A 24,889-nucleotide genomic window follows, 5' to 3' on the forward strand; every position below is an offset into this window, starting at 1 on the left:
TTCCTTGCATTCATAAATAAATACTACTTATTAATTAAGATTAATCACACGCCTCTGGCCATTTCTAATGGGTATTCGTCGTCGTACAATACGTCTCTTGTTTTGTCCCGGCCGGCGTATCTTTATTGGACGACGTCTCCGCAAGTTGTTACGACGTCTGCGTGGGTTGTTACGACGTCTGCGTCTGTTAGCAGGCACACGTCTACGTTGTTGGCGAATGTTCCATTGACGCGCTTGATTTCTTGGTGCGAAACTAGATGGTTGGTCTTGTGCGGCACGTTCTTCTGTAAGAATGTCGTTCTCGGCACTTTCTGCTTCAACGTAATCCTTGCTGGTAGAGCGGTCATCTTCATTTTCATTTTCCGTATCGGAAGATTCAGTAGACACCGGCGACCGACGGTCGTTTGACGACGAACTTTGGTAACTGTCGATTGACCCTAGGCCATCGTCATTATAATCATCATAATACTCGTAGTAGCCATCATATTCATCATAGAAATCATTAGGTGATCCTGACTTTGCCGATGTCGTTGTTACTGGCGGTGCCGCTGTCGGTGCCGCTGTCGTCGTTGTTGTCGTCGTTGTTGTCGTCGTTGTTGTTGTTGATCCCGTCGTTGTCGTCGTCGCCGCAGGCAGGGTGTAGGTATATGTCGTAGAAGTTACAGGCGCTGACGAGCATTGAGTTCCTCCCTTCAATGATGCCAATCTATTGATGAAACCAGTTGTGATTACTCTGCCCGATGCTTCAGCATCCTCGTCCTGAGCTACCGCGCGATGACGAGGGCCCAAAATTCTATATCTACTGCCATGTTTTCTCTTCAGATCTCTTGCTGTAAAGTAAGAAAAAAATAGAAAACTTTTTGTTTAGAATATTATACAAATATTGTTACAGTTTTAAATTAGCAATTTTTCTTACCTGTAGTTTCCAATGCGCCTGCTGCTATAAGCAGCAGCACTGGTAATAAATATGGCCAGGTGAACTTCATTTGCGGTTCACCACAGCTGATTTGCGGATTCAAATTAAGTCTCCGCTTTAAATATTTTTCTTGAAGTCGTTCTTCGACTTGTTCGACTGAATGAACTGAATGAACTACACTATTCCCTATCAGCAGACAGACTTTTATATGTGTTGAGCTATTTACTAAAACCATGAGAAGAAGGTTTTGATGAGCTCATGATTAATCTCTAATAGTCTACAGTTAGTTGAGTAACAAATATGAAGTTTTCGGAATAAAATAAAAAATACTCGCAAAAATTTACATACATTCTGTCAAAAAATATCGGGAATTGTTCATTTAAAAAGTGCGCGTTGCACACATTTCCAAATTGGTTTTGCTGGAATGTTGGTATACCCGTCCTCTATAGTGTCGCAGAGTTTGAGCGTGATCTGTCAGTTAGCTTGTTTTCGGCATTTAATTATATCAGTCAACCGCAGGAGTGCCTGCGATTTTCACAATGGATAAACATATCGAACAAGGAATTTGTCTTAAATTTTGTGTGTTTGAACGGGATTTCGTGTGCCGAATCGTTCAACATTTTGCAAAAGGCCTATGGCGAGTGTGCTCTATCAATAACACGGGTCTACGAGTGGACTAAGGCATTTTTAGAGGGCCGAGAAGTCATGGAAGATTTGCTTCGATCTGGTCGCCCATCAACGTCTTAAACGGATGAGAATGTCGACAAAGTTAATTAAATAGTGCTGGAAAACCATCATTTAAGTTTGAGGTAAGTAGCTGGAGACCTTAACGTGTCTCACGAATCAACTCGCAGCGTTTTACACCATTAATTGGGCATGAGATGCGTGGCTGCTGGTCTCGTTCCAAGAGAGTTGAAGTTCTTTCGAAAAATCCATCGAAAGCAGAAACCCAAAAAACCACGTCAAAGTCAGCCAAAAGTGAAACTCATGCTACTCGTTTTCTTTGATTATCATGGTATTGTGCACTCGGAATTCGTTCCAAATGGTTCTATTGTAAATAAAGAATATTATTCGGAATATTAACGGCCCACTTTGTGGAGAGAAAACTCATGGATCTTGCACCATGATAACGCACCGTCTCACAAGGTTAATATTGCATGGTAAACACTTTTTTGAGCAAAAACTAGACAAATACCATCGAAAACCCACCGAAATTCACCTGATTTAGTCTTCTGTAACCGTTCCTTTTCCAAAACTTAAATTTCCACTCCGCCGATTCCGCTTTGAGTCGATAGAGGCTATTAAGGAGAATTCGCTGAAGGAGCTGAAAAAGATTTCTTCAAATGGCTTTAAAAGGTGCTTTGACGACTGAACGAATCATTGGCATATCTGTATTGCTTCGAAGGCAGCCTATTTTGAAAGTGACAAATTAAATTTTGATGATTAAACAAGTATTTTGCGTTTTATTGAACAATTCCCGGTACTTTTTTGACAGAATGTATAAATAGAAATTATCAGATTAATTTTTTATTCTAAATCGCAGATGTTTAGCCAAGAGGAAGAAACTTTACAAAAGAATACGAAAAATACCCAACAAAGGGTGTAAGTGCCGTCATACAATATATACACTTAAATATGTATGTAATATTTGTTTGCTAAATCGACTATGACTAGCACCGAAAATTACTTTCCGCTCATTATGTTGTTGTGGTATGGATTTTTTTCGAACGGACAAACTAATTAATTAGTTACTCACATACAAATAAATTTATACGGCTGAACAGCTGTAAGAGACGAAGAGTAATACAATTTTATTGGTCATTTTATTTCATTTCATTCTGCTTTTTTTTGATTAAACTAGTTTAAGATAGGCTTAGAAAACATTTACACTATTGAAAATAGTTTTAGCTATGATTGAGAAATATTTATTTTGTTTAAGAAATTCCTAGTACATATTGATTCGTACAACTTGAGATCGATATTATAACAAGTTTTCTAGCTTAATTGTTCCTATTCAAGCACAATAGTTTTTTAATCGGCACAACCGATATTTTACCCCGTTACGAGTATGTTTATGAATTTTCTCAATGCTTGCCAAGCGTTCTTCATTCAGCAGTTGAGTATTGAAGTGAGTTCGTTATCCAAGTAAGTGCAGGGACCCAATTATAAAATATAATATTATATTTGAATAGATAAAGTGCTGAACAATTTTGCTGGAAAAAGTTATAGCTATTATTTAATATCTACTAAAAAGGGATACCAGAATTTTCTTATAATTTGCCGAAAATTGTCTCCAAAGAAAGAAAAAAACACAAAATTATTGTCGAAAAAGTCTTTTCGTATTTTGTCAATAGATGTCGTTAGAGTCATCTATCTCCAGTGCTACCAATCACATTGTGTCATATCATATGGTGTTAGAAAGGTGACATTTTAAGCTTCATTTAACCGTTTCGGGACGGGAACTTTTGTGACGTACAATCTCAAAGAAAAGTGTTTATTTCGTCTCCTATGGCTATTTTAAGAAAAGTAATTTGATAATATATTTTTAGCGCATCCCTAAAAGGAGATATTGTCCTGGGATAAAAACATCCCAAATCCATCTGTATTCAAAAATATTATTGTAATAAAAATTCTAGACTTAAATTCACTCGATTTCATTTTATTTTGTCGTTTATATATTCAATTTTATCTTATAAGACATTATATTTATATCTGATGGCAAGGAGTAAAACATTTTTTACAAAATGCCAAGTTGCAAGCAATGCAAATCTGATTCGTACGGCTCGTTTTGCCCTTTTTAGCACAATTTACGCATCGTTGTCTCTTGTTTGTTGTTTGTGACAAATGATCTCCCAGATTTTGTTTAATTTTTTTCTTCATTGCGGAGGCCGGTCCTGTTCGAACTTTGCGCTGAATTTTCGCATTCTCTTTCCCTTCGTCGATGAGGCATTCGGATAGCTCTACCAAGAATCCCAAGAACGGTTCTCTTTTCTGACGTGGACGGTTTGTTTCCGCCTGGATAATCCCAGCATTTACGGCGCATGTCATCATAAGTCGAAAGAAAACTTTTCGCCACCATTTAGCAGACTTTCGGTCTAGTTCATACAGGGTAACCATTTTGTCGGCCAAATCTACGCCACCCATAATGTTTCGGTATGTTTTCACTAAATCTGGACAAGTCACATCAACTCTGGTGCCATCTTTTTGTTTTCTTTGAACGGTGCCCACTGTAGCCTCATGGCAATTGCTTAGAAGCATTACATGTTTAGTATCTTGCCAAACCACTGCCAAAGTACCAGATGAATTACACTTGAAAACATATTCTCCTCTGTTTAGTTTTTCAGTAACTTTAAGTAAATTTTTTCTGTTAGATATACAAGTATCTAAAGCTGGAAAAGGAATATTATTTATCAATTTTGTTGACGTGAAAAAGCGGTCAAAACACAATGTAGTGTCAGGATTTCTGATGGTCGATGCCAATTTCATAATAACGCGTTCGCCTAATGTGGATGATGCATGCGAATTGTCTTCTTTTCCGGAATATGTATTAAAATCGTAAGTATAGCCAGTCATACTGTCGCATCTCATCCATAATTTTATTCCTCTCTTCACTGGCTTCAATGGCATATACTGCTTCAAGGTAGAGCGACCCAAAAATTTGGTCATAGACTCATCAATGCTTTGGAATGGAGAGTCGGATCTACATTTTTGAAAGGTGCTTCTGAGGCAATTGACCAAATCATCAATGAAATATGTTTTAGGTTTTGGATCAGGCTGGTATGATAACGAGGAAAAATATAGTTTGGACATAACGTGTAAGAACCGATCTCTGTATATGGCTTTTTTTATGTATGGATTCCCCAATGAAGGGCTATTTGAAAAATAGTCCTTCAAAGAAGGCACTCGATTATATGACATTACAAATGTGCATCCGAGAATTATGAGGATCTCACCAAAATCGGTTCTAGCTCGTTTGCTTTTTACATGGCTTATATTGTGAATATCAATTCTCTCATTGGTACAATATACTACGTGATTAATAAAGCTTCTAGGCAATATCTTGAAAAATACCTCCAAAGGTTTCAGTCCACGAGTTATGCCCTCATTACTAATGATTCGTTCTTGGCTAATAGTGAATCGTGGCTTGAATGTCGGTTGTGGGTCTGTCCATATAATAATACCATCAGGCCATTCATTCACATTATCTTCTTCCAAACGTTCAACTTCGTATATTTCATCATCAGTACTTTCATTTTCACCATCATTTTCATCTATAGCACTTTCATTTCCACGATCAATTTCTATTTCTTCATCATATGCTCTGCCGGACTGTGTGTTTTCTCCATCTTCTGAATCAATGTTGCTTTTTTCACTGGGACTGTATGCGGAACCACTATCAGCACTAAACATTCATCATCAAACGGTTTTGAACCATTTAAAAAAGGCTGGTTACAAAAAGAAGCTCGATGTTTGGATACCACATGAATTGTCTGTGAAAAATTTAATGGACTGAATTAACATTTGCAATTCTTTGCTGAAACGAAATGAAATCGAACCATTTCTGAAGCGAATGGTAACAGGAGACGAAAAGTGGATCAAATACGACAATAATGTGCGAAAAAGATCATGGTGCAAGGGTGATGAAGCTCAACAAATGGTCGCAAAGCCCAGGATTGACGCCTCGAAAGGTTATGCTGTGTGTTTGGTGGGATTGGGAAGGAATGATCCACTATGAGCTGCTCCAGCCTGCTCGAACGATTGATTCTACACTTTAATGTCAACAACTGATGAGATTGAAGCAAGCAATCGAAAAAAAAACGGCCAGAACTGATCAGCAGAAAGGGCGTCGTCTTCCATCAGAACTACGCTAGGCCACACACATCTTTGCTGAATCGGCAAAAACTGGGAGAGCTTGGCTGGGAAGTTTTGATGCATCCACCATATAGCCCTGACCTTGCACCAACGGACTACCATTTGTTTCGGTCAATGCAGAACTCTCTTAATGGAGTAAAGTTGGCTTCAAGAGAAGCCTGTGAAAATTACTTGTCGCAGTTTTTCGCCGAGAACCCATAAAAGATTTACACTGATGGAATAATGTCTCTAGAAGAAAAATGGCAAAAGGTGGTCGACCGAAATGGTAGATACATATTTGGTTTAATAAAGTTCATTATAAATATAAAAAAATGAGTTGAAGTTTGATTAGAAATACGGAAAGACTTTTTCGACTACCCAATATTATACTATACATATTATTATTTTTCATTTATTTTATAGAATTGATAAGAGAAATGTGGAATTGGTAATATCATATTTTCAACAACTGCATAAGTTCTCATTGATAGAACCATACAAAAATGTATTCCGTAAATTGCCATTCTGATATACTTTCATCTGTCAACCAAAAGCAATAATTAAATTCCAATAAATTTATATAAAAGAAAATTATTAAAAAGCTACATTATGAATTGGGGAATGAAAGTATTTAATAATATTATTAATAGGGTTCCGTTTTGTTTTTTCTGCAAATGTTGCGATTGCCTTATTGATTAGGTTTCCAAGGACTTTTTAAGCTTAAAGTCATTTAGTGGTTATTGGGTATGGGAATAAGTTTCCACCCTCGTAAAAAAGGGTAGTATCGCTGCTTATACTATTTTTGTGTTCGCACTAGTAATATACTGGTGATTTGAAGGTGTGTATACGTGTGGGCAAAAAGTAAGGTGAATTTGGTTGTATAATGAAAAATCTTTATTTATTCTTGTGAATCAATTTCATCCCCTTCAAAATAATCCCCTCTCGATGAAATACACTTATGCCAACGATTTTTCCAATCCCCGAAACATGCCAAATAGTCCATTTCCGGTGTAGCCATCAGCACCTTCTTCGATTCAGCTTTTATCTCCTCAATCGACTCGAAACGCGTTCACCGGAGTGGTCTCTTGAGTTTTGGGATTAGCCAGAAGTCACACGGAGCCAAATCAGGCGAATACGGTGGTTGCGGAATGATATGCGTGGAATTTTTGGCGAAATGGTCACGAAGAACGAGTGCAGTGTGAGACGGTGCATTATCGTGATGCAAAAACCAAGAGTTGTTGGCCCATAATTCTGGTCTTTTTAGACGAATTGCTTCACGTAAACGACGCATAACGCTCAAATCGACGACGCATAACGCTCACACCACGAAAATCGAAAAAAACTGTCATCATGACCTTTATTCTTGAACGACTTTGACGTGCTCTTTTCGGTCTGGCCTCGCCTTTAGCACGATATTCGCTTGATTGGTCGGTTGTTTCAGGGTCGTAAGTATAAATCCAAGTCTCATCTCCCGTAATGATGCATTTGAGCTTGTCCTGCTAGTCTGAAAGCATTGTTTCACACACATCAACGCGACGACTTTTTTCCAAGAAATTGAGAGTTTTCGGTAACAAACGAGATTTGACTTTTCGTAGGCCCAAATGGTCTTTCAAAATGGTTTTCACAGATCCTTCTGATATTAGGATCATATCAGTAAGGTCTTTAACAGTCAACCGACGATTTTTGAGCACTAACTCCTTCACTTTATTGACGTGTTGGTCATCTGTTGACGTCGATGGTCGTCCGGAGCGCTCCAAGTCATCCACACGTTCTCAACCCTCCTTGAAGTTTTTGTACCACTTATAAACATGGTCGAATCACCAAATGCCTTCTGCAACATGCTAAACGTTTCCGCAGCCGAAATTTCATTCCGCAAACAAAATTTGATGGCACTTCTCTGCTCAATCAAATCAGACATTGTAAAAATCGAAAAATGCACTCTTTGTCGTTTGGTAAACACAAGCGTAAATATATTACTGATAGTGACATTCACATGAAAGTTGGCCCAGATGTTATTAACAGTGCTGCCAACTCATGAAAAAAATAACTAGAGCGAAATTTTAATTCCGCGAAGTTTGAAAAATAAATTCACCTTACTTTTTGCCCACAGGTATGTAAGGTCCCGATTGCAGTAGTTGACATTCGTTTGAAACGTAAATATTCTTTTATATCTGACGTCAAAAATATCTACTTTCGTCCCGAGAAAACAGCATTTGCGGGAAGTCATGCTTCCCAAGTGGCGATTTCAACGTGAGTGATAATTGGATGAAGACGCATGTCGAACCCTTGATGATATGTCCAAAGAGTTGGATGTTGACAGATCAACTGTCGGTAAACGTTTGCAGCTAACTGAGTGCCACATCAATACAAGGAGAGGGATATCGAGAGACGTTTGGTGACGTGTGAGATGCTTCTTCAACGGCAGAAAAGAAAAGGTTTTCTACATCGCATCGTTACTGGCGATGAAAAATGGAGCCTGCCAGGTAAACCTGGTCCATCGACAGCAAAAAAAAAAAATCCTGCTTCAAAGGTTATGTTGTGCATCTGGTGGGATCAGAAGAGTGCCACTTATTAAGAACTCCTACAATCATCTGAAACCATCACTGACGACGTTACCGACTGCAGCTAATGCGTTAGAATCGAGGTCTCAAAGAAAAGCGGCCGGAATGGGACGGTAGGCATGAAAAACTGATTTTGCTGCATAACATTGCCAGGCCACACGTTGTTAAATCGGTTCAGAAATATTTAGAGGGACTGAATTAGAAGTCTTGCCCCACCTATACCCAATATATTGCGAGACCATTTCAAATGGACTCATAATTATATTTTTTACAGCGGAAGGAACCGAATACCAGGCATAAAAAAACAGAATTAATAAAATTTTTTTCTCTGGAAGAACTATGAGCAATATAAGTTGATAAAGCGTTGAAAGCACTTCTTAATTTCCATCTATGCATAGCTGGGTTTTATAGTTTAATCGTGGTCGTAGACGCGTTGAAGATGGACCAAGTGCTGGAAGTCCATAAAGTGCAGCAACAGCAGAAATCATTGAGGCAGTGTATAGTATGATATTGCTTGTGACAATCTCAGGCCGACTAAGCGTACACAAAGAATTACATTAGGAAAAGCTGATCTGGAAGTTAGTGCTGTATTTGTTAACTATTCAACAATAAGTAGTGGAACAGTAATTTGCAGAATTTCCGGAAAATCATAAGAGAGATTGTGAATATAAGAACAACTTTCATTTAAAAATTCACATTTTTTTCTTACTCTTATCCAACCTGTAGATACAAAAACAGTAATATAGTTAGGCGACGATTTGTAACTGACCTGATGTCAAAGATACAGAAATGCTAACAATGCTATTAATAAGCATACATTTTTAATGATGGCTCAACAGCTGTAATTTGAAAAATGAATGAATTAAAATACTTTCGACCGCCATACATATCTTCGTTATATGTTCATATGTATATTCAAACGTCATTATTTTCAAAATAAAAGTTCATTAAAGACAATTTCTACATAGAATGATTGATGAAAAAGAACAAAAAAATTCATTTATAAATTAAACCGCTTTTGGGCTTTTGTAGTGCATTTTTAATATCGCAAAACTGCGTAACAAAACCCAACTAGGAGTATAAATGCAACATCAGCTAAATAATACCTTCAGCCTGCCCCACCGGGATGCTGATAAAATGTTTACCCAACCTAAAATGAAGGCTTGATTGTCATTTTCAGCATTTGTAAGGGATCACTAATTTAAAAGTTATTCGATAAAACCTTCTATTTAAAATTCGTAGTTAAAGGAGTTTAATTATTTAGAAGGAAAATAAACGAAATTAATATTTAGTGGTGAAAACTTTATGGTAAATTATGTTATTCGAAAGATGAAATAAAGATGACGGTTTGCCGACTCGCATACGCTTGATAGCTAAAAAGAGCTAAACAGACAGGTAACCATTTGAGGGGCTGCTTAATTATTGATTTTTATTATAAACTCATATTTAATTAATGATAGTGTTCATCGTTTGTACGTATGTATGTACTTTTATACGTATTTAGTAAAACACAACCTTTTCTTTCGTGCGCAAGTCCGTTGGTAGAGAAGATGCGACTTTCTTTGCAAATTTTCTAACGCTTCGAAGTGGGTCAGCAAACGATCAAAAGTGACCTATATTCAAAACTTATCGCGGAGATACGTAGGTTCGAGTCCCCTTGCATGAAATATTGTTTAGCACCACTTTGCGCTAGAGCAAAAATATTCTCAACAGAACGTTCAGTTTTTGGTCTGCCAGTCCGTTTCTTGAAATTTTTTCACCAACCTTTGAAGGGTCGACTCATTCAGACGATTATTAGCACGAAAAAAAATCATGATCAGTTGTTCTTAAAGATCAACCGTTTGTTCTATAAGTAAGATAAGTTACTTAACGTCGAAGAAATGAGGGAAACAGCGAGACTTTGTGTTGAAATAATTTGTATATTTTAGTTACATGGCAACTTTATTTCGTTCTCTTTAGACCTTCTTTCCTTCAGTCTTTTCTCAAGCTTTTGCATGCAAGTCATTCTTGCGTTGTACTGTTACAAATAAATACTGAATTGTTCTTTCACACGAAATCACGCGTTTTATTCAAAACTTTGTAAGGTCCTTCGTCTAGACCGCTCAGTAAGGCTGGATTCCATTCGAAAACCTGATAGTGGATACACCATTTCCAGATCGGAAACGTTTAAAGCTCTACTCGAAACCCATTTTCCTGGTAGTAGAACTCTCTCTGAAGTAGAAAGTGGCATGGACAATAACGGTAGCGACGTTGGAACCTCTAGGTACCGATGGTATATTGCTAGTCGGATAGTGACAAAAGAATCGATAAGAGAACTTTAAGTCCCCTGGACCTGACGGAATATATCCAGCAATGCTTAAAAAAGGAGAAGACTGGCTGATTGAGGCCCTGAAAAGGATCTTCACAGCCTGTCTTGCACTTGGTTATTTACCATCCCAATGGCGACGCGTAAGAGTAGTATTTATTCCGAAACCAGAAAAAGACGACGATTCCGTAGCAAAATGTTTTAGACCAATCAGTTTGACATGGTTCGTGTTGAAAAGTCTAGATCGAGTGGTGGAGAAACATACTCGAGTGGGGGTATTGCCAAGAAGTCCACTTAGTAGAAATCAACACGCCTCCCAGAATGGCAAATCATGTGAATCAGCCTTACACGAGCTTTTAAGCAAGATTGAAGCCGGGCTGGAAGCTGACGAAAATACCATGGGCGTGTTCGTGGACATTGAGGTAGCCTTTGATAATGCCACTTTCGGCTCAATATGTTCCTATGTCGAACGACATGGAGTTAATCAAACCATTGTAAAATGGATATATTCCATACTCTCTGAGAGGCTGTTAACCGCTGGGGAGAACAGTGATGAACTAATCACCGTCAGGGCCAAGCAAGGATGTCCCCAAGGGGGCGTTCTTTCTCCGCTGCTGTGGTGCTTGATCGTAGACTCTCTACTAACGGAGATGCAGGAACTCGGTTTTCATGTCTAAGCATATGCGGACGATGTCTGTGTCCCTAAGAAGGCTTTGCACGAAAGTGCAGAGGTCTTTCCGATGAAGTTAAATATCTAGGAGAAATCTTGGATAAGAAGCTGACTTGGGAGACACACGTTTCACTGAAGGTGAATCGCGCATTGAGGATTTTTCAGCAATGCCGTAGAGCCTTTCGTAAAACCTGGGGTCTGAAACCTGCGGTGGTCCTATGGATATATATAGCACTTATCGGACCAATCATCACTTACGCCTCTGTGGTCTGGTGGGAACGGAGCATGGTTAAGTCCACAATCGGGACCTATATAGGCTGCAAAGAAGTGTATGTTTCTGCATTATGGGTGCCATGAGTACAACCTCTGGTTTTGCCCTAAATGCTATGCTTGATTTTCTCCCCTTGGATCTTCAGATACAACAGGAAGCAATAAAAGCAATGTATACACTCCATAAATATGGTTTCTTGCACGAAGCCGGAACTTCGGGATACAGAGAAATCTTTAAGTTGCTATCTGAGAGTATTCACTGTTTTTGGCACCTAAAGACGACCTGATACCCACAGTTTCATTTGGAAGGAAATTTGAAATTTGATGTCAATTGCGTGAGCAATGGAGCAATCTAGAATGCTTTTGACGGATATTTTCTTTACCGATGGATCCAAGACTGAAATAGGGTCTGGTACTTAAACGATAAGGATCAGCTATTATATATGCAATCTACGAAAAGAGCGATGGTCCGATCTAGAAAGCTGCAGAACTGCAAAGTGTTCTGTGACAAGTTCGAACAGAAAACTGTCAAACTTTCTACTAAAACTTAGAAGGAAAGATATTCGGTTGATGGTCGACATCATTACAGCACACAACCCATGGGGTCAGCATATGACCACCATTGGAATCATTGAGGACCGAATGTGCCTGTCGTGCTTGGAGGAGGCGGATAGCACTGAGCACTTTCTCTGTGAGTGTCCTGCCTTTGCTAGAGCACGGCTACGAGTATTGGGTTCCGATGTCGTGAGAATGAGTAATATTCGTTCTCTAAAATTGAGGACATCTACAGATTTGCCAAATAATCTGGAAAATTCTCACAGGACTAACTATCTCTATCTCTGTCTCTATTCTTTCCTATCTCTTTCTCTGACACTTTTCTCTTTCCCTCCTTGACTATCTACCCCCTTTCCAGAGCTTTAAATACAATGGGCTTTTTAGCCTGAGTGTTTTAGGAGCCATCAAATCTCCTGGTGCTCCTTGGCTCGACCTTTTCAAATTTCATTTTCCGTCTAGCAATTATTCACATTCACACATCTAGGTGTGACTTTTAAAAGAAACTTTATATACTTGTTTTGACTTTAGTGCTTCGTTGTTTACTGTAACTTAGAAAACTAAAAATTAACCACTAATTTTCTCTTCATAGTGATAAACACAAACAAAGAATCGAGAATGATGGAGAAATAGTGGTTACAGATTACAAATATTAAAGAAATACCTGGTTGTGCCTTATAAAAAGAACTTTCCATGAAAAGAAAAGCAATGCCGCGCTAAGGCTTTGCTAAAATCACATAGGCGGTTATAGCTCCAGTAAAGATGAAAACAATAAAAAATTAACTATATATATTATTTAGTACGGTTTTGTTGTGATTTTAACTTAATTGTACCGTTTTCGATAAATGTTTCATTTTATAATTTTTTTTAATATTTTCATACACAGTGTGTTTTTATTTAATTATACCGTAACCCCTTCAATTTGATGTAGAAGAAATTCTTTTTTTCAGTGTGGGATGTCATCTTGGCAACGGGCATAAGCTTTAAATTGTTTGATCGATATTTTGTGAGAAAATATTGGATTTCGTTTTCTCCTAACTAATTTTTTTCCTCCGTAACTTGCCAATATCAAAGCATCTGGCTGCTCAAGTCTTGCTCCTCATATTGGCAACCTACGCTATTTGTATTAACAAATTATCATTGTAGATGTAACGATTTTTGTTATTAATTTCAAATTTTTATGAGGAGTTTTTTCATGGAAAAAATACACTTATAGGTTTGCCATTGCCTGCTGAGGGCCGACCGTTGTTAGAAAAACAATTGACTATCTTTCATGCCCGAAGATTCGAGCCCGGACGCTTCCGAACGGTATTCATTTTGCTTTGAGGAAGAAGAGAAATCAAAACTTAAATAAATAGCAAATAGCTGATTGCGGTGTTAAGACCGCCAAACAATTTAAACAAACTTATCCAGTAGTAAGATATTAATATCTTTTATGTGCGCGTTATTATCATCAACCCCAAACTTACCATCAAACAATGAGCTAATAAAAATCTAACTAGTTTCTAAGAAAGTGCCTCTGTATAAAATAAATTTTCATTCTTCTTCTTCTTAATTGGCGCGATAACCGCTTACGCGATTTTGGCCGAGCTTAACAAAGCGCGCCAGTCGTTTCTTTCTCGTGCTAACCGGCGCCAGTTGGACACACCAAGTGAAGCCAAGTCCTTCTCCATCTGATCTTTCCAACGCAGAGGAGGCCTTCCTCTTTCTCTGCTACCACCAGCTGGTACCGCATCGAATACTTTCAAAGCCGGAGCGTTTGTATCCATTCGGACGACATGACCCAGCCAACGAAGCCGCAGACATAGCGGCATACAGGTAACTCCTTTCCGTACTGTCGAATGCAGCTTTGAAGTCGACGAAAAGATGGTGTGTGTCGATTCTATTTTCATGGGTCTTTTCCAAGATTTGGCGTATTGTGAATATTTGGTCGATGGTAGACCTTCCAGGTCTGAAGCCACACTGATAAGGTCCAATCAGTTGGTTGACGGTGGGCTTCAGCCTTTCACACAATACGCTCGCTAGAACCTTATAGGCGATATTTAGAAGACTAATCCCGCGGTAATTGGCACAAATTGCAGGATCGCCCTTCTTATGGATTGGGCAGAGCACACTTAAATTCCAATCGGCAGGCATGCTTTCATCCGACCATATTTTGCATAGGAGCTGATGCATGCACCTTGCCAGCTCCTCGCCGCCATGTTTGAATAGCTCAGCCCGCAGTCCGTCGGCCCCGTGGCTTTGTTGTTCTTTAGCCGTGATATTGCTATTCTCACCTCGTCATGGTCGGGTAACGGAACGATAATTCCGTCGTCAACGATTGGGGTATCGGAATCTTCACTTTCTCTATGACATGCGCAGCTGTCACTGTTTAACACGTTCGAGAAGTGTTCCCTCCATAATTTAAGATTGCTCTGTACGTCAGTCACCAGTTCGCCGTCTTTGTTCTTACAGGGAAACGCCCCGGTCTTAAAACCTTCTGTAAGCCGCCGAACTTTCTGGTAGAATTTTCGGGCGTTGTTCCTGTTGGCCAGCATCTCAAGCTCTTCGCACTCACGTATTTCGGCCTCTCGTTTCTTCTTTCGGATAATACGTCTCTCTTCCTTTTTCAGCTCTCTGTAGCGATCCCACATGGCTCGCGTTGCACCCGATCGCAGCGTGGCTCTATAATCGGCATCCTTTCTTTCTGCGGCAGCATGACATTCCTCGTCGTACCAATTGTTTTTTCGGGCTCGCCGGAATCCGATTTCTTCTTCGGCGGCGGTACGTAGGGAACGAGAAATGTTGCTCCATTGCTCGCGCATGCCGGTGTGTTGGGCAGTGCTCTCCGAGAGCAGGAGTGAGAGTCGAGTGGCGAATCTTCTGGCTGTCTGTTGTGATTGCAGCTTTTCGATGTTGAACATTCTTTGCGTAGGTAGATGTACGTTTTTTGCTGCACAGAGGCGTGTGCGCAGCTTGGCTGCAACAAGGTAATGATCCGAGTCGATGTTGGCTCCTCGGATCGTACGTACATCTAATACACTAGAAACGTGTCTTCCATCTATCACAACATGATCGATCTGGTTTCGCGTTTTTCGATCAGGGGACAGCCAGGTAGCTTGGTGTATCTTTTTATGCTGGAATCTGGTGCTGCAGACTACCATGTTTCGGGCCCCGGCGAAGTCGATCAGCCTCTGTCCGTTGCCGGATGTTTCGTTGTGCAGGCTGAATTTTCCGACTTGTAGTAGACGTCGCAAGGTCCTATGTTTTTCTTACCTTGCCCCGTCCATCGCATCTCTTGGATGGCAGTGATGTCAGCCTTTACTCTCACGAGGACATCAACCAGCCGGGCAGAGGCACCTTCCCCATTAAGGGACCGGACATTCCAGGTGCATGCCCTCAAATCGTATTCCTTATTTCGTTTGCAGAGGTCGTCATCAGTGTTGGAAGTTCTCATCCGAGGCTTTGTTGCTGTTTTCATTGGGGGGGCTTTTTAAGTGGCGGGTCCCAAACCCAGCGCACAACCAGCTATGCTGGGATGCTTCGCCTTCTCACGTTAGCTCACTCCCGAACGGGTGTTCGGAAGCTAACCAGAGGATACGTGGGCTAATGCCGGACGTTGTGAGCTGCTTGAACCATATGTAGAAGAATCGTCCTGGCCACTCCCATGTGAATGGCGATCAGTAACTTTCCCCACTTGCGTGGACTTCTACACATGGAACCATCCTCCATTCATTTTTCATTTTTCCATAAAAAAATTTTCCACATTCCTCAACAAATCAACTATAATCCGTTTTGTTCGCAACTTTTTACCATTTTGAGGGCAATTTCATGATTCTGTGATTAGCAAAAAACAGTTCTATACCATCAAGAACATTTCTAGTTTAATAATATTGTAAATAATCGATTGGTGCTGGTCTACTACATATACAGAGTTCGTAAAAGATCTTTGAAAATCTTTAGTGAGATTAAAAATTGGAACATCTTATACTTGAGCATCATTTTATCGCATCTTCATCGAAGATTTCATTTGGGTAGAAAGAAGAAGTAGATAAATGCACGAAAATGCGTTGTCTCAACGATCGGCACTTTTATGAGATACTGAATAAGTTTTGCACAACTACCATTCGGTTGTGGCCGGGTTCGAAACCCGTAAGCACGAAGCACCAAAATGTTACGTTCGTCCCTCTGCGGGCAATGGAAAACCTACGCTTGTATTTCTGCCATGAAAAAGCTCCTTATAATAAATCATCTTACAGTTCAGAGGCGGCATAAAAGTCTAGGACCCTCCATTTGTAGAACAACATCAATACGCACATCACAAATAGCAGGAGGAGCTCGACGAAAGAACTAACAGTCAATCTGTTGTTGATCAAAAAGAAACACCTTATCCACCTGCTAGTGGCTTAGTGGAGATGTTGATATAGTGGTTTCATCATCGTATGTATAATATTATATGAAATAGGAAATACTGTTATATAGTTTTTATGTATATTATGTATTATGTTTTTTACTCGCATTATCCTTTTAGTTACAAATCGTTTTCTATTGCGTATAATTTACATTCAAACCGCTATCCGTACAATGCGTCTGCGCGGACCACCGCGTCTATTATTGCCGCTTGGACGTCGTCGACGGCGATTGCTCGGACCTCTGCGGCGGTAAACACGCTTTTTGGGATTGACGCGCCTACGTCTTTGATTAGGGCGGCGACGTTGTCGTTGCCCCTGCTGGCGACGCCTCCTTGGACGTTGCTGACGACGACGTTGCGCCTCACGGCGACGCGAATTCGAAGGTCGTGCGCGTGCTGCCCGCCCTGCTTCATCGAAGGAACTCTGTTCATTTTCAACTAGAATGGCGTTGTCTTCATCATCAACATCATCTTGACTAAGCTCGCTGCCATTGTCGTAGTCGTCATATATGTCGTAGTTATCGTAGCTGTTGCCATTACGCAATGCAAAGCGAGAATTGTCTTCTTCATCGTCGATTTCGTCGTCGTAAGCAAAGTCATTTAATGAAAATCTTTGGATAATATATTGGGGTGCTCGTGCAGTGGTTGTGTTGGTGGTTGTAGTGGTTGTTGGACTTGCATTAGCCGTAGTCGTAGTCGTTGTTGGTGTGGTAATTGTTGTTGTTGTGGTCCCCGCAGTGGTTCCACTTGACGAACCTTTCAGCGATAAGAGATTGTTAATAAGATTATGTGATATTACGCGGCCAGTGCTCTCATCTTGGATACGTTTGCCTCTTCCTATACGTTGTTTGTGGAAGAGTTGATAGTTGTTTTCCGAATCATGTGGGTTTCCTGTGATCGAAGGAAGAACCAATATATACTTTTATTGCTACGGCTAAGGGACTTCAAATGTTGCGAATCTTACCAAATGCTTGCAATGTCACTGCAGCCAAACCTAGCAGCACAAGGGCTACTTTGAAAAACGTCATTCTATATAAAATACTGTATAGCTCCTCTCAGCTAGGACACTTCGAAGCCAATTGTTTTTTTTTTGCCTGTCTAAGTATTTTTCCTCAGTTATTGCGTTACTCCAACTGCTTGGAGCTCACTGATTGACAAATCTGAGAACGGCAATATTTATATGATGACCGATGACAAAGTCTACTAAGGGCCAATATTCTAATTTGTTCTTGTAAAGCTGTTCGATATTCACATGTCACAATTTACAACATTAAGAAATAAAATGGGCTGTTGTAAACGTTAGCAACAACACCAGCCTTAATCTTTGTCACAGTTACAGAACTTTGTAAGCAAATATTAGCATAAAACGCATAGAAAGTCAAAAACTTTAACATTTGAATAATTAGCGCTTAGGCTTAAAAAAAATGGGCCTAACTAACATTCTTCATTTCGTGTTATCATATATGTACCAACAACCTCCCATTACAGTCGGCGATAAAGTGGAGAGGGATTTTCTCTAACAACTACATTTAAAAACTGTGGGCATAGCTAAGCCATCTTTGTATGTATGGGTGTGTGTGTGCACGTTGTAGTATAAATAATGCTCGTTGGAATGCTCAAATCAGGAATTCAAATAATCCAAACGCTCAGAATTTTGCAATAAATGAAGTAAAATAAATTTTTTCGGCGCATTGTTTGCGAATTTTGCCTAAATGTTTAAATATGATAACTTGAATTTCTTTTCGAAAAAAAACCACAAAATGGGTTAAATATGCGGCTATTATGATTTATAATTCAATCAAACTTAGGTATAATAAAATACTCTATCAATTACTTGAGAGTTCTTGGGATCTCACCATATACACAGCAGCGGTAAAGGGTGGTCCATTAGCCGTTTTCTTTTTTAAATGCTTTAAAACACAACTCAATAATTTTTGCTTTATAAGAAAAAGTAAACCTATTAATTGTGAAATGTTACTTCATTCAAATGGCGTCCCAAGCGTGAAAGAGTCTAAGGGTGTCGTAGCTGGTTATACGATTATCGCACTTAATGCCAAAAAGTCGATTCTTGGGAGGGCGGTGTGATATGCTGCGACGTCGAAGCTAAATATCGTCCAAGTTCACATCAAATTTCAAGCGATAAAACAATCAGTATTAATGTTTATATAATCGAAGTGGCGGGTAGTACTCCCAGAAAGCGGGTCGGCTTACAGAAGGTTTCAAGAAGAAGGTTTTCCTGTAAGAACAGTGGCGGCGATCTGGTACCTGACATCTAGAGGGTGCTTAAATTATGGGGCATTGCTCGAACCTGTTAAACAGTGACAGCTGCGCATGTCACAGAGAATGTGCAGATCCCGATACTCCAATCGTTAACAAAAGAACTGTCGTCCCGACCACGATGAGGTGAGAATAACGATAGCGCTGCTAAAGATCAACAAATTCGCGGGCGCCGACGGACTGCCGGCTGAGCTTTTCAAACATTGCGGCGAGGAGCTGGTAAGATGCATGCGTCCATGCGACCCATGAAAGGAGAATCGACACACACCATTATTTTGTCCATTTTAAAGCTAAAGCAACTAATCCAGCCCTAACGCAGAAGCTTGGAAGATGACAACATCCGATGAGGCAACCTTTGGAATGTTTGAGAGGAAGATTCTGCGTAAGATTTTTGCACCTTTGCACGTTGGTGACGGCGAGTATCGCAGGCGATGGAACAATGAGTTGTATGAGCTTTACGATGACATAAATAGGTATAGTGCAGTGAATAAAGATCCAGCGGCTACGTTGGCTGGGTTATGTCGTCCGAATGGAAACAAACGCTTCGACTCTGAAAGTATTCGATGCCGTATCAGCTAGTGATAGCAGAGGAAGTTGGAAAGATCAGGTGGAGAAGCACTTGGCTTCAACTGCGGCCGGTTAGTACGAGAAAAAAATGACTGACGCGTTTTCTTAAACTCGGCCAAAGTCTCGGTGATCGCGACCATCAAGAAGGGAACAAGAAACGAATTAATGGTCCAACTATGCATAGTTTCGAAAAAAAAAATGCATCAGCGATAGTAGCACACTCAAATCCACTCCAAATGATCTGAGAGTGCGTTGAATTCATATTCGATATTTTTATTTGGTAACAGTGCAGCTGAGATGGAAACTCACTCCGCCAAAAATTTCTTTTCACCACCATTCAAGAGACGTAGTACTCACTTTAAAAATAAGTTTTCGTATTGGCGAGATACAATCGTAATACTCGTACTGAGTTTCTACCACATGCCAGAAATGGGCGAGACAACCATCAGTGTCAAAATAATACGCGAGCTCGCTCAAACTTATAAAACATGTAAGAAAGATAATTCGCATTTTTATATATCCTTCTCCAGTACTTGTCAGAGGTAAGCCTTCTTCTCAGACTAGTTAAGTACATACAGCATACACAAGTACCAAATAAACGTTTACCAGATAAGAACCGAGTAATGTGCGATAGTTGAAATTCGATAGAAATAAAAAAAAAAAAATACAATAGTTTTATGCATCTGAAGTTTTGAAAATTGCAAAACAATTAATCATCTCATAGCAACTCCTGTTTCGGAAATTTGTAAACTTAATAGTTTTTAAATATCTAGCAGCGGTTAGTGGACTACCGACATCATTTTAAAAATATGTACCAGCAACGCTTTTCTAAACAAAACTACTCATAAAGTATACTTGCGAACGATTAGTTACATCATTATATTCATAAATATATTCCATATTTACAAACGTATATAAAATTTCGTTATATGCGTGTTAGCAACTCTTCTCCTCGTAAATCGCATTACCGATTGTGGTGATATTTATTGTACTAGTGGAGTTTCCTCGATGGTTTGAAGGTATACTCGTATCTGCACCGTTAGGTATTTGTGGAAGAATTTACTGAAATCGTATTTACAAAATTATTAATTTGCATAGAAGCCCGTTGTAAAAAAAAATGATTAAGGTGGAACATTGATATGCAAATTTAGACTCATAAAATCGTAAACGTTTCCTCTTACACTTGAATTCAGTTTGTAGATTTGACTTACTTTGTAGATTTTGATCTAAAAAACACATTTATTAGAACAAATTTTTATTTTAGAGTCAGTTTACATACATATATGACCAGAGCATAAAGTAAGTAGTGAATTCAATTGAATTGTATTAACACGTTCCCTGTCCGCTGAGCCACATATGGTTCAGTAAACGTGCGCCTGATAAGCACTGATACGTTCCTGAGCCATATGTGCGTCAGGGGGTATATGAACCACATGTGTTTCATGAACGTGCAGAAGCAAAAATGTCCCTCTACGCTCATGGACCATATGTGCTTCAGGTAGAAATACCCTACATCCGTTTTTTGTTTTTTAATTATTATTATTACTAAAGCTGTCCTATGACTACAAAAAAACAAATTATTCAAAAAACCCTGTTGGACTTGTCGGTCAATTTTGCATTTTTGTATTGGGACAGGGAACGTGTTAAGGATGTAAGAATTTGAATTGTTTAGCGATCTAGAAACAATTGTTATTACCAGGGTTAGGATTTAAAGGCAGCAAACATTTGAAAATAGGCAAAATGAGTTTTCAAAAAAGGCAAAAAAAAAGGCATTTATTTTTCAATTTTTTAAATATGTACACACTTTTACGTACAGTTAAATATATTTAAAAATATATACAGAGGTTGACTATGATTTTTCGCCCTTGCTATCATAGTAGCATAGTGCCACTAAGTGCATTTTAAAATTTTCGGGTAATAACCTCATGCGATTATCACGAAGTATTTATTTGAATGAACTAAAGCTCGTCTCGACATCCACAGAGACTAATGGTACCCAATTCAAAAACTCCACCTCATTTGTGGTTATATTTTCTGACCATGCTACCGACTTTTCACCATTCAGAATCCCGGCAATTTTTTTATCACTTGCAGACCTTGATTCGCTTGAAATACATACCATGTTAAATTTTTCCAATATTGTTGTAGCTACTCGCCCTCTGGCCTGTTTTAAATTGTTTTCAATATTCTGCAGTGCATCCAATACATTATTTATTGGCTCGCCTAAATATTAATTATTAAATTACCAATCTTAGTATATACTAGCCTTATCCACCACTAATTCGTAGACCGTGCATTTTTCAACTCAATATTTATTAGTGCCGTTTTCACCATCTTCAGTTAACGCTAACTGGCACTATATTTGACAGAAATCGTTCGGTGATCTGTCAAATATAGTGCCAGCTAGCGTTAACTGAAGATGGTGAAAACGGCCGTTATGTAAACGATTTCTGTCAAATATAGTGTCAGTTAGCGTTAACTGAAGATGGTGAAAACGGCCGTTATATAATTTCGTTTTAATTTCAATATTAAAAGTAGAAAATCGGTATAAATCTACGTTCTAAAATCCAACTTTAAAGTCATTTAAAATCGTCCTGAAATAAAAATGTGTTCTGTACTTGAAAATATTGAAATTAAAACGATTTTATATAAATAGTCCGTAAGACAATGCATGATGAACAAGTTAATAGCGGATGGAACTAGTATATAAAAGTATGTAAATATGTTTAGGTGTAAAAGTAACCTCTTTTCTGAAGAATTTTGAATGAATTTCTCTTGCCTACTATAAACCCAAAGTTAGCCTGAATATAAGCCAAGTCCTCTCGAATTCCCTTGTTTGCAAACAATTTTTTGGCAAAAATAACGCAAGCCGCATCGTCATTGAGACCATCAACAATATCTTTGATTCGGTTAAAATTTTTTGCATAATATGATACTGCCTCCAACCAAGTTCCCCAGCGTGTCAAGACCTTTAAAAATCCGAAATTTTTTAATAATTTATACGCACATGGATTTAAAAAAAAAACTTACAGGTTGAGGTAGTAGAGGTAGCTCTGGTTGCTTTTCTTGAAAGAATCGAATTCTTGTTGGACTTTGTGAAAATATTTTCTTCATATTTGCAACTAAGGAATCAACTTCTGCATACTGGCTTCGCAGTTTTTCACATACCCTGTGAACTGCGTGCGCAACACATGTAATATGAATCATTCGTGGATAAAATAACTGAACCCCAACTACGCTTTTTTCATATATGGTGCAGCGTCTGTAACAAATATCAGTACTTTAACCCGTTTTACTTCTTTTGGTCATAGAATTTTTAAGACATCATCAAAGAGTTTGTCAATGTCCGAAGAGTTTACCTTTTGTATTACTTCCGATGTTAGAAGAAAGCCTCGGCCACCTTGGCGTAAAGGACCGACAAAGACATTGCAAAAATCGAATCTGCCTGCTTTGTCCGTAGTCTCATCAATTGACACAAAAACGCTGCTGTTTCCAATATGCGACCGTATTTCTTCCAAAATATTTTCATACATTTCTTTTAAATAGTGCTTTCGCATGGTCGATTGATCAGGAACTTTTTTCTGGACATATTTTTCCATAAACGATCTGAACTCTTTATGATTGGCTTTTATTAAAGGTATATCGCAGGCTACCATCATTTTGTTGAGATCTCTGAAAAACTCGTTTGATGTGGCATTATTTAAAAATGAAGTTATAGGTTGTGCTTTCGGAGCCAGTTTCAATGTCGCCGCTTTTTTGTGTTTTTGCGTTTGAAGATGTTGTTGAATATGATGTTTTTGACGTGATTTACTTTTATTCCCCAGCATGAACAAATGAGAATCTTTCCGTCAGTCGAAAGTATGTCTTCCCAAATTCTTTTATATAGCCGCGGATTTTCACGGAATTATAAAAATGTGCCTTAGGTGCATTTTATTTTATCGCAAATATTTAACTCTCAAAGAAAATTAACGCACGAATTTGAAAATGTCAAGTTTTATCTACAAAAAACAGAAACTCATCATATCGCAAGCTGAAGAAGAAATAGAAATCAGCTGATGAGTAGAGAGCAAAACAAAAAAGCTGTTCCAAATCCAAGGTACTTTATCAGGCTTTAAATATAAAAGGGCAAGAAAGAGGCAAAGCACCTAGAAAAGGCGGAAAAAGGCGATAAAATCAAAAAAGGCACAAAAATCAAAATAAAAATTTATATTTTGTATAAAAAAGATGTCAAACGCGTAATTCTTGATTTCATTAACAGATAGGATCACGCAGACAAAATAGGCAAATGCCTTAAAATCCTAACCCTGGTTATTACACAATAAAAGTTCGATTTTGTGTTTGGAGCGACGGAACTTCGGCTTCGGTTTCGGCCATATCTGGTCAAAAATGCTCGGTTTAGTTTTGATTCGTATTCAGCCGAACTTTGGCACAAATTTATTTAAATTTTATATTCGTGTGAAAAACCACATTACGAGTATCTACTGAAGAAAATTCTTCTCCTTCAAGTGTAGCTAAGAGCGTACAATTGCTGGCGTATGCCGATGATATTGACATCATCGGCCTTAACAACCGCGCTGTCAGTTCTGCCTTCTCCAAACTGGATAAAGAGGCAAAGCGAATGGGTTTGGTGGTGAACGAGGACAAAACGAAGTACCTCCTGTCTTCAAACAAACAGTCGGCGCACTCGCGTATCGGGACCCACGTCACTGTTGACAGTTATAATTTTGAGGTTGTAAAAGACTTCGTGTATTTAGGAACCAGCATTAACTCCGATAACAATGTCAGCCTTGAAATCCAACGTAGAATCTCTCTTGCCAACAAGTGCTACTTTGGACTAAGTAGGCAATTGAGTAGTAAAGTCCTCTCTCGACGAACAAAACTAACACTCTACAAGACTCTCATCATGCCCGTCCTAACGTATGGCGCAGAAGCTTGGACGGTGACAACATCCGATGAAGCGACGCTTGGAGTGTTCGAGAGAAAGATTCTGCGTAAGATTTTTGGACCTTTGCACGTTGGCAACGGCGAATATCGTAGACGATGGAACGATGAGCTGTATGAGCTTTACGACGACATAGACATAGCGCAGCGAATAAAGATCCAGCGGCTTCGTTGGCTGGGTCATGTCGTCCGAATGGATACAAACGCTCCGGCTCTGAAAGTATTCGATGCGGTACCAGCTGGTGCCCTTGGGGGAACCTGTTATCCCTATAGGGCGCGTCCCCAGGTGGTGGATAGGGGAACGCCTCCCAGATATGGAAGGTAGGAGAGTAGGTCTCCCGCGAACCACACAGGTCGAAGACGTAAACTTCGTTAAAAAACTCCCTCAACCCAAGGTGTAACGCGACCCGTGCCTACTGGGTGGGTTTGGCAGCCGGGGGATAAAACTAGGCTGTCTTTTAACGGAGCCCTCCTGACACCAGGCCGCCTCAGGTTGTAACGGTGGCCTTACCATGGTATGGGGCGCTGCCATGGCGGACTGTTTATTTCCCCTAAATCCTCATTGGTCACCGCACATGGCGACATGTGC

General features: G+C 39.3%; 1 protein-coding gene across 1 annotated transcript; it reads right to left on the reverse strand.

The window, feature by feature from the left end:
• Positions 1-16,669: 16,669 nt before the first annotated feature.
• Positions 16,670-17,543, reverse strand: LOC128857598 (uncharacterized). The gene is made up of 2 exons (XM_054093349.1): positions 17,480-17,543; positions 16,670-17,406 (listed from the first exon to the last, which is right to left on the reverse strand). The coding sequence occupies exons 1-2, from the start codon at positions 17,541-17,543 to the stop codon at positions 16,670-16,672; spliced, it is 801 nt and encodes a 266-aa protein (XP_053949324.1).
• Between the last annotated feature and the right edge of the window lie 7,346 nt (positions 17,544-24,889).

The sequence above is a fragment of the Anastrepha ludens genome, chromosome 3, assembly GCF_028408465.1.
Source record: "Anastrepha ludens isolate Willacy chromosome 3, idAnaLude1.1, whole genome shotgun sequence".
Taxonomy (NCBI): Eukaryota; Metazoa; Arthropoda; class Insecta; order Diptera; family Tephritidae; genus Anastrepha; species Anastrepha ludens.

Coding starts and splice junctions, on each gene's coding strand:
- LOC128857598 (XM_054093349.1), bottom strand. CDS start 17,543: ATGACGTTTTTCAAAGTAGCCCTTGTGCTGCTAGGTTTGGCTGCAGTG. Junction 17,407..17,479: donor AGTGACATTGCAAGCATTTG/GTAAGATTCGCA, acceptor CTTCGATCACAG/GAAACCCACATGATTCGGAA.